This window comes from Tupaia chinensis, unplaced genomic scaffold (genome assembly GCF_000334495.1).
Source record: "Tupaia chinensis unplaced genomic scaffold, TupChi_1.0 Scaffold000548_1, whole genome shotgun sequence".
Lineage (NCBI taxonomy): Eukaryota > Metazoa > Chordata > Mammalia > Scandentia > Tupaiidae > Tupaia > Tupaia belangeri.
The window spans coordinates 283,764-294,649 of NW_006160060.1; the positions used below are offsets into that span (position 1 = coordinate 283,764).

A 10,886-nucleotide genomic window follows, 5' to 3' on the forward strand; every position below is an offset into this window, starting at 1 on the left:
CAGGAATGTGGGAGTCAGAGCAGTAGCAGGAAGCATGACCTGTCCCTGGGAAGCCAGGCCTTCTTCTGTGTATTCACATCATCTTCCCTCTGTACCTCAAACCTGTGTCCAAACTTCTTTTTATTTATTTATTTTTTTTAATGCCAGAGGATGCATGCTCTCACCAGAGAAAGAAAGCACCCTCAATCATGACCCAATCTTTTTTCTCCATTTCTCCATCCTGTCAGGATTTTGGACTCACATGCACACACACACCTAGCATGTTTTTCAAGCTGTCACGGCCAGAATTCAAATCATGGTCAGCTATTTGCAATCCAGCTCCCTATGCAGAGGGCTTTATGGCTCTTCTATGGGGCCATCTGCAAATTTTCTCCTCTTATAAGGATACCAGAACACTGGATTAGAGCCCCCTCTAGTAACCTATTTTAATCACATCTTTAGAAACTGTCTCTAAATATAGCTACTACATTACAAAATATTCAGGGTTGGAACTTCAGCTTAAACACACGGGGGTGGAGTTGGGGGGCACAATCCAGTCCATAACAGATACTGAATCTCGAAACATTAGGGAAGTAGAGAAACTCGTCTTAATATGCCAACACAAGGTGATGTTCAAAAATTATCAAATGAATGAATAAATGTAAAGCTTGAGAGACATATATTTCAGAGTACTTTCTGATGCCATTAGTCTTTCCTAGTCTGTATATTCTGGGTCAAGTGGCAGAAGGGCTAAGCACTTGATATATTTTCTGTCTTACTGAACTGCCTTTTTTTTCACTGAACAATATAGTCAGGGTAACCTTTATTTCTGTTTTATATTTGAAAAAAACAGCGAGAGTAACAAGAACTTAAGTATAGCATATTGATGTTTAGCATTATATTTAGTAACACATTAACTAGGTATTATATAAAACTTGATCTTGTGGAAGATTTAAATCTTCAAAGGGAAAATTCCAAGTTGGAACTAAGCAAACAGTGCATGGCAAATCAGTTTAAACTAGTGGGAGAACAACCTAGAATTTTATTAGTGTCCTTAAGAGTTCACACATGGAATATTGCCTTACAGGGCCAGCATGTGGCATGGTGGTTAAGAGTCAGATCTCACATGTCTTTTTTTTTTTTTTTTTTAGAGATTTTCACTGTAGGGCGCGTGCGCTCGCCAGACAGACAGAGAGAGACAGAGAGACAGAAAGCGAGAAATCACCCCCCAGGGGGGATGGTCATGCCGCAATCCGTTCTCCTCCATTCTCCTCTCGGGATCTTGGGCACGCACGCACATGTGTCCGGCGTGAGTTCTAAGCCACCGGGTCTAGGACGCGAACCGCGGTCGACTATGTGGGAATCCAGCGACATAGCCATTACGCTAACTGCTGGTTCCCAGATCTCACATGTCTTGAAACACATAGCAGGCAAAACAAACCAGGTACATGTGCATGTATGCTCAAAATCCTGAAAGAAGGGACTCACATTGACAATGACCCATGGAGGGTGCTTTCTTACTCTCACACCCTCTCCAGTGAGTGCATGCACTCTGGCAAATTAAAAAAAAAAAAGAGAAAAGAAATATTGGCTTCAATGGGTCCTTTATTTAGTTCCCACTCTCTTGATCTGCATAGTAAATCATAGGAAGATTATCATGGCTATTAAAAAAAATTAAGTTGATGGGACCAGTGGGTGGCATGATGGTTAAGGCGCTGGACATTCCCACATGGCCAACCGTGGTTCAAGTCCTGGACCTGGTGGCTTGCTCTCACTTTCCCTCTCTCTCTCTCTCTCTCTCTCTCTCTCTCTCTGTGGTCAAATTAAAATAAATCAATTAATAAATAAAATAATTATTTTTAAAAAATTAAGTTGAAATTAACTTTCTGGCCCACACATCTCAAGTCTATCTAGTCTGAATGAATAAGTCTAAGGGCAAGGGGTAAACTAGCATAGAAGAGGCGCTAGAGCTAAGTGACGGGCTTGTTGCTATCACCATTGACTCACTGAAACAGTGACACCAACTCCACAGAAACAGATTTTAAGTGGCCGCTTTTATTTGTACAAGATAAACAAGTGAAATTTTACTTTGAGATTCACTTATTGTACCCGATTTTTTTTTTTTTTTTGCCATTTTTAATATGTGTTTTCAGTTTTCTACTATAATAAACTAAAGGTAATTAGGCTGATATGCTGCCATACTGTTTATAAACTTCAAAATGAGAATATAATGGTGCTATGGAACACAGGGTTCTAGTTTTGACTACAACTCACTTATGGCTAGTAACTAGTATTTGTTTATATCTGTCAGGCACAGTCTTTTTTTTAATATATATTTTATTTTCAGAATCCTATGGGCTATTAATTCTGTCTTTAAAAAAAATTTAAATAGGTTCAAATAACTTGTCCAAGGCTGCAGAGCAGATCGTGCAATCAGGATTTAAATGTTCTGTCCTACTGGTCTTAACTACGATGCCTTTAAAATCAGACACATTTGTCTCCAGCACGTAACAGGATGTAAGTTATCTCTTACTTGCTCAACCCGACCTCATTCTTGGCTCTTCTCCCTGGTCTTAAGATTCTTCATCTTGGGAACCAGCAGTTAGCGTAATGGCTATGTCACTGGACTCCCACGTAGTCTAACAGGGTTCGCGTCCTGGACCCGGTGGCTTAGAACTCACGCCAGGTGCGTGTGCGTGTGTGCCCAAGATCCCGAGAGGAGAATGGAGGAGAAGGAATTGCGGCGTGACCATCCTCCCCGGGGGGTGATTTCTTGCTTTCTGTCTCTATGTTTCTCTCTGTCTGTCTGGCAAGCGCACGCGCCCTATAGTGAAAATCTCTCCAAAAAATAAATAAATAAATAAAAAAGATTCTTCATCTGTAGGGACCAGCAGTTAGCATAATGTCTATGTTGCTGGACTCCCACGTACTTGACCGCGGTTCGAATCCCGGACCTGGTGGCTTAAACTCACGCCGGGCACGTGTGCGTGCGTGCCCAAGATCCCGAAAGGAGACTGGCGGAGAAGGGGTTGCGGCATGGCCACCCCCCTGGGGGGTGATTTTTCACTTTCTGTCTCTCTGTCTCTCTCTGTCTGTCTGGTGAGTGTATGTGCCCTATAGCAAAAAAACTCTCCTCCCCCCCAAAAAAAAGGTTCTTCATCTCTCTCCATGTTCAGATCTTTAAGGTTAACTTTTACTACCGTTAAACTGAAATTCTCCCTTCTTCTGTACTGTTCCTGCCTTCAAAATGCCCTAAAAACCCTCACTGTGACACCAGAATTTGTTTTCTCTAACCTGTTAGTCACTGCACCCTGATCAAGGGAGACCAGCAGAGCTTCAGCTGGCCTCAGCTCACACTATTAATAGTCCAAAATGCCTCTGCTGCCCACTACCTTATTCACACAGATCCCTTTTCTAACTATATAATAGTCTATACCAAAAACTCAGGCTCAATTTAATCTCATGGCTTTCTTTTGAACCCCAAGCATGAGAATAAACCCTGTTCCCATGCTTCCATTAACTGTCACACTCAGGCTGATTGCACACATATATTTAACAATATAGTTTTACACATGATGCTAAGAGCACTTTTCTTTATATTTTACAGAAGGGCTTGAAACATACAGACTTTCAGTTAATATTCATACCATAGCACATCCAAACTTAACTTCTAAATAGATGCATTACACTTTGTTTAGAATTTAAAGGCTTAATGGCAATAATGAAGGGAAAAAGAGTATGTAAATTAATTTTATATAACTGACAGAAAAATAAATTCAATAAATAGTGAATAAAATTTAATACGGTCTCATGTGCCCTGAAGGAGGTGGTGCCCGATTTGGAGGGGTAATCACTATGTCCAAATAATCTCCTATTTGGAACTTTTGTGACTGCAGAGTCATGGAATCATCTGCCCAACATGGTGCTGCCAGTCTCCTTAACTCCATAGCCAGGTCTTTGAAGGTCTGTAAAAACAACTGCAAAATTGAAGTATGTGCCCTTCTTTCTAGCTCCTGGGTAGACTTCTTTTACTAAGTTAGTCAGTTTTTTCAAGGTTGCATCCATCCAAGTGTAGATCTGCAACTCACTGTATGGTACGTTTCCACGGGAAAACTTGTCCATTTGGTGGTGGTGATCGTTATCAGTGAAAACCCATAGCAAGAGAAGGCATGTCTTTTCACGATCTATCGACTTTTTGGGCTCATTCTTAATTTCCTCCTGGGTAAGACAAGACTCCACTGCCATCTTTCTCCTATGGCCTGCTAGACATTTGCCCTGACCGCCGACCCCCACACTGAGCATGAGCGCCCTAAACTGCCTTCTGAACTGTGCTTTGATGACATACTGCCAGTTCTTTAACCGCGATACAACTACAGACTATACAAAGGCCACCTCATATTTTAAGTCATTGGTAATTTAGCATATCTCTCGTAAAGAAGACTCATAGGAAAACTTTCTCCTAGGAGAAAGAGATTTCAAACAATGGATTTATTTTTATGTTATCATCACTGAATCCTGTAACTGAGCATGTTTCCTTCTCTGTTTTGGCCAAAGAAACTCAGAGTTAGGACACCAGCTGCTATATGGGACTATATAAGACTCATTTCTAATTTTTCTTTTGAGAGATTTTCACTACAGGGTGGGTGTGCTCAACAGAGAGAGAGACAGAAAGTGAGAAATCACCCCCAGGGAGAAGGCCACACTACAATCTCTTCTCCATTCTCCTCTTGGGATTTTGGGCATGTACACAAATGCACCTGGTATGAGTTTCAAGCTGCCAGGTCCAAGATTCAAACTGCAATCAGCATGTGGGAATCCAGTACCTTAACCACTACACCAACCGCTGGCCCCAAAACTCATTTCTGTGAGCTGTTCCCACTCCCCTGAATTCTAATTTCTTACCCATCCTCTGTCCTGAGTACCTCAATTATTTATTTCATAATGAGAATTTCTCCCTTCAGGGGTCAGCAGATGCTGTAGTAGTTACATCACTGAACTCTCACCTGGTCAACCACGGTTCGAGTCCCAGACCCAGTGGCTTGAAACTCATGCAGGGCATGTGTGCGTGTGTGCCCAAGATCCCGAGAGGAGAATGGAGGAGAAGGGATTGCAGTGTGGTTATCCCCCTGGAGGGTGATTTCTCACTTTTCCTCTTACTTTCTGTCTAATCTCTCTCTTGAGAATGCATGTGCCCCAAGGCAAAAAAACAAAAACAAAAACTCTTAAATTTTTTTTGTCTCCCTTTTTTGAGCAAAGCCCCTCAGCTAACTACTTACTTTCAACACCCACAAGTTTTACCTTCACAAAGTACTAAAACATGAACACACTTTGGCCAAGTTCTTTGCCACTTTATAACAAGGATGGCCTTTACTCCAGTTTCCAATAAAATGTTCCTCATTTCCATCTGAGACCTCCTCAGAATAGCTTTTATCATCTATATTTCTATCAACATTCTGTTAATGATTATTTACATATTATTTAAGAAGATGGAAGTTTTCTCTCCATACCTTCTTTTTTTTCTTACTTCTCATCAGGGTCACCTATAAATATCATCTTCTTCCAGCATAAATTTCAAAACTCTTCCAGCAGTTCCAAAGCAGGTTCTACATTTTCAGGTGTTTATTACCCCACTTCCTGGTACCAATTTCTGTTTTGGCTGCTATAATACATTACCACAGACTAGGTGACTTAAAAAATAAACTCTTGGGGGACCAGAAGGTGGTGTGGTGGTTGAGGCACTGGATTCCCACATGGCCGACTGCAGCTTGAGTCCCAGACCATACAGCTTAAAATTCACATCAGACATGTGTGCATACATGCCCAGAATCCCAAGAAGAGAATGAAGAAGAGATTGCAGCATGACCATCCCCCTTGAGGGAGGGGGATATTTTCTCACTTTCCTTCTTTCTGTGTCCCGTGAGCACACATGCCCTATGGCAAGAAAATTAAAAATAAATAAAAAAAGACAATCTTGAAGGGCCAGCCAGTGAAGGCCCCACAGAACTAGATCCCACATGGCCAACGGTATGATTCAAATCCTGTATGATTCCAACCTGGTGGATTGAAAACCACACCAAGTGTATGGGCATGTGTGCCCCAAATCCTGAGAGAATGGAGGAGAAGTTATTATAATGTGTCCATTTCCCCAGGAAGTGCTTTCTCATTTTCTCTCTGGCAAGCTCATGTGCACTAGAGCAAAATAAATACATAAATAAAACTTAAAAATAAATAAATAAACACTTGGGCCAGCGGTGGTGTGGTAGTTAAAGCAACTGAATCCTACACAGCCAGCTTCATAGTTCAAGTCCTGAACCCAGCAGCTTGAAAAATACAAAAGGTAGGAATTAGCAGATAGGATGGTGGTTAAGGTATTAGACAGGAAGGTGGCCATCTGCAGTAACAGACTTCTCACCAGACACCAGATCTGCCAGCACTTTGACATTGGACTTCTCAGTCTCTAGAACTATGAGAAGTTAAATTAAAAAGAAATGTTTTTTCAGAGGGTGCATAAGCTTGACAGAGAGAGAGAGAGACAGAGAGTGAGAAAGCATCTCCATAGTGGCCATGCTGCAATCCCTTCTCCTCCATTTCTCCCTCCCTTTGGGATTTTGTGCACATGCACAATTTTGTTTTGTTTTGTTTTTGTCATAGGGTGTGTGCACTCGCTAGAGAGAGACAGAGAGAGGGAAATGAGAAATCACCCCCTGGGGGAAATGGCCATGCCACAATCTCTTCTCTTCCATTCTCTTCTCTGGATTTTGGTCACACACGTGCATGCACCTGGAGTGTTTCAAGCCACCAGGTCCAGGACTCCAACTGCAGTCAAGCATGTAGGACTCTAGCACCTTAACCACCATACTATCTGCTAACATTTTTCAAACTGCCAGCCTGCCTTCAGCGTTTTAATGTAAGGGGCTGACATATCTAAAAGTTAAGATTTGCATGAGATTAGAAAGTGTCCTTACCCATGTGTGCCAGGAGGAATTTTTACAGGGATTTTATGAGCCCTGTTTCATGCAGCCTACCAGCTTTCTCACCTTAGAGCACTTGGGTGTCTCAGCGAACCCTAGTGTGAGCACAGTGGGAGGCATGTGCCCCTCCTCAAGATGCAGTCTACCCTAGAGCCTGACCCACCCATCTGGTTGTTACAGTGCAGGCGACCTGGATGGCCTACGACATGGTGGTGATGCGTACCAACCCCACACTAGCAGAGTCCATGCGCCGGCTGGAGGATGCCTTCCTCAACTGCAAGGAGGAGATGGAGAAGAAATGGCAAGAATTGCTGGCTGAGACCAAGCGCGAGCAGTAGTCCTGCCTTGTGCACCACAGCAGCCGTGCTCCCAGTCGATCATGGGAGAAGCCACAGCAGAAGGAGGTGGTGGCAGTGACCCGGAAACATAGCTGTATGCACAATACTTATTTCTCAGTAAACTCATTTTCAAGCACAACTAGAAGATCCCTTTCTGTCCTACACTGCTACCTGCCCAGCTCAACTACATCCAACCTTGAGAACAACACATAACAAGTGTTAGATGTAGATGCTTTCAGTGAAGTAAATATGTATTTGGTGCCAGTCACACTAAGCATAGAGCAAGAGCACAAAGGGCCCAGACAGGGGCAAACCAGGTTGGCAGCAATATTCACAGCAATTTATTTACCTCCCCAAAGTAGTTTCGAAGTGAGCCAAGGAAGAAAGCACATTATCGATCGTGCTGTGTCCTGGGCACTATGCAAGGTGCTCACAGTTGTGGCCTCCCATCTCTCACCACTCCTCTCAGTGACAGAGGCTCTACGACTAGGAAAAGGAAGTTGGACGTGCTGTTCAACCACACACAACTGAGGTGGGGCAGAGTGAGTGAGACTCGGGTCTCATTTAGAAGCAGACTGGCAGGAGGTGGGATGTGCCTCTGGAGGGGCTGGGGTGCAGAAGGGCATGAGCCTGAGTGGTTCTGGCCAGGTCTGGACTGGGGCTACAGGCAGAGCAGCACCAATTTAACCCACTGCACGTAGGTTCTAGGTCCTCAAGAATCCACAGAGCCAGTCAGACCCACAAGAGCTATGAGTTGGTATCAAGGAGGAGCCAAGCCAAGCTCCCAAAAAGCCTCAGGACAAGCAGAAAGTTCCAGAGGTGAGGGCATCTGCTGGGAACGCTCCCTCTGCTCTGTGGACTTCCAGGCACCTCTTCCCTGGCTCAGCCAAGCTCCTCAGTGAGCCCAGTTCTAGTCCATGGGGATGCATCAATCCCTGCCTTCAGGCCCCTGGAGAGTCCACAGAAAGAAGGGGGGTATGAGTGAGCTAAGCCAATTGAGGTTGGGTTAGGTAAAGAAATGGGCCAGGACATGGCATGGGTATGGTGGAGAGGGTGGGAAAGGAGGCTGAGAGCCCGGGTTTCGGGAGCAAAAGGGAAGACCAGAAATAACTGACTTTTTTTGAGAGGTTTTTGCTATAGGGCATGTGCACTCGCCAGAAAGACAGAGAGAGACAGAGAGACAGCGAGGAATCACTCCCTAGGGGGGATGGCCACGTCATAATCCCTTCTCCTCCATTCTCCTCTCAGGATCTTGGGCACACACGCACATTCGCCTGGCATGAGTTTAAGCCACTGGGTCCAGGACTCGAACAGTGGTCGACTACCTGGGATTTCAGCAACATAGCCATGATGCTAACTGCTGGTCCCATAATCGACAACTTTTGAAACAAGAGATTTATTACAACAGAAAGTTGTTCCAGAAACAAGAGTCCAGAGTTCTGATCCCACCCCCCCTTTCATTCCTCACATTTCCAGATCCACTGGAATAAAGGGTCTCCCTGGAGAGCCCTGCTTCCCTGTCAGTGGCTCAGAGAGAAGTCTGCAGCCCATCTTCAGAGGGCAAAAACAGGACAAATGGGCAGAGGACCCCCTTCATTCCCAGGGGGAAGGGCTGCAGCTCTTGTACCTGGAACTGGGCAGTCCCCTCAGAGACTGTGAAGGTGGCAGTGACCTGGTGGTTGAGGCAGTAAATGGTGTTGCCCAGCACAGTGCAGCGGAGTGGGGCAGGGTCAGGCAGAGGCAAGGAGGCAGCCTGGCTCCAGGAGCCTGTCACGGTGTTGTAGCGCATCACGGCTGCACCCACGCCCCGAAGCAAGTCGAAGCGGTACAGGAAGCCCCCCAGTGCCACCATGTCACTCGAACGCCGGTGGCTGGCACTGTAGGGGCACTCGTCCCAGGTGTCCTTCATGGGGCTGTACCTGAGCAGGCGGTAGAAGAGGTGACCCCCCGTGACATAGATGTCTCCACGGCAGGCCACAGCCTCGTGAGCTACAGGGAAGGTGCCTGCAGGGAGGGGCGCACGGGAAGTCCAGGCATTGGTGCGTGGGTCATAGCGTTCCATGCTGTACAGACACTCGCCCCCGATGGCGTAGAGCAGCCCATCCACGGCCACCAGCTTGAGCTGGGCTCGGGCCTGCTGCATGGAGCACACCTGGCTCCAGACGTTGGTCAGAGGATTGTAGCAGAAGACCTCACGGGAGCAGGTGGCCGTGGCACCGGAACCACGGATGCCGCCCGCCAGGAACAGGTAGTTGTGCATAGTGCAGAGACCACAGCCCCGGAGTGGGGCCTCTTCAGGCACCTGGACCAGGCGCTGCCATGTGTTCTCCTGGGGGCTAAACACATGCAGGTGTGTGCGAGGGGGCAGCGACGCAGGACCAGCCCCAGGAGCCTCCTCCTCACAAGGGGCCCTCAGGAGCCCTGAGTGGCTCACCTGGTAGAGGTTAGGCAGCACCAGGACCCCCAGCACAGCCTTGCCCTGGCTGGTTCTCAGGCTGAGAATGCGCTCCCGGTCAGCCCCACTCAGCTGCCGGTAGAGATGCGGGTCCCCCAGCACACGCAACAGGTTATTGCTCATTGAGATGTACGCCTCCTGGGCCAGGCCGGGCTCCCCACGCTGCTGGGCGAAGGCCAGCACGTCCAGGCAGCTGCCCAAATCCAGCGGCCATTGCAGAACTGCTGCCTCGGCTGGCTTGGGGGCCCGTGAGCTGGGCCTCCGGAGCCCTTCCACCACCCCCCAGTTCCCTGGTCTCTGCAGAAAAGCCATGAGTTTGGGGGCCTCTTTCTGCTTCTCTGTGAGCAGCCCCCTGTTGCCTGCAGGGCTGACTCCCTTCCCTGGTGCCTCCTCCTGGTGCTGTCCTGAGGCTACCTGACTGACCTCCGTCTCAGAGCTCTGGGCTAGTTCACACATGCTGCGTTTCCACAGTTGGGGGATAGGCTGTGTCTGCTCAGAGGTCTGCCAGGGAGTCCTGGGCCCTGCGGCTGGGGACAGTGAGCCTAGACTATCCTTGGTTCCCTCTCCACTGGGGCCTGGAGAAGGGCCTGGGATGGGAGCCCCACTGGTTGCAGATCTTGGCTGTGGCTGACATCCAAAATCAGCCAGACCCCATGTGTCTGTGCCTATAGCAGTGCCCACTGGAGAGCCATGCGTACCCTCTAGGTGGGGGACAGCCCCTTCAGGAGAAGCAGGTTGCCTGTCCTCACGGTGTGTGGGTGTGCTGAGATCTGGAAGGCTCCCAGAAACTGACTTTGGGACACTCCTTTGGGGCCCCTCTAGCCTGGGGAAGGGGTGGCTTCTAAGAACCATGGCAATAAGGTTTCCCCAGCTGGTTGAGATCTGGCCCTCTTGGTAGGCCTTGAATAGACCCGAGCTGGACTCCTGAGACACAGGCCTTGACCCACTAGCAGGGGGAAAGGGTGGAGTTGCAATTGGGGCTGGGCCTGGGGCTGAGGATGGGGCTGGGCCTGGGGCTGAGGATGAGGCTGGGGCTGAGGATGGGGCTGGGGCTGAGGATGGGGCTGAGGATGGGGCTGAGGATGGGGCTGGGGATGGGGCTGGGGCTGGGGGTGGGGGTCGGGGTGGGGCTGGGGGGGGGGC

The 10,886-nt window shown here is 47.7% G+C and overlaps 2 protein-coding genes and 1 pseudogene across 4 annotated transcripts in view; 1 reads left to right on the plus strand and 2 right to left on the minus strand.

The window, feature by feature from the left end:
• Positions 1-7,446, plus strand: part of SYCE3 (synaptonemal complex central element protein 3) — a 30,412-nt gene extending 22,966 nt beyond the window's left edge. For all 3 annotated transcript variants that reach the window (XM_006157569.3, XM_006157571.2, XM_006157570.3), the window contains exon 3: positions 7,131-7,446. In XM_006157569.3, the coding sequence (XP_006157631.1) occupies positions 7,131-7,288 (158 nt within the window). In that variant the 3' untranslated portion in view covers positions 7,289-7,446. The remainder of the gene's footprint in view (positions 1-7,130) is intronic.
• Positions 3,777-4,281, minus strand: LOC102482719 (histone deacetylase complex subunit SAP18 pseudogene; annotated as a pseudogene).
• Positions 7,447-8,816: 1,370 nt separating the features above from the next.
• Positions 8,817-10,886, minus strand: part of KLHDC7B (kelch domain containing 7B) — a 21,753-nt gene continuing 19,683 nt past the window's right edge. Inside the window, exon 4 of the mRNA XM_006157603.2 lies at positions 8,817-10,849. Within this exon, the coding sequence (XP_006157665.2) occupies positions 8,817-10,849 (2,033 nt within the window). The remainder of the gene's footprint in view (positions 10,850-10,886) is intronic.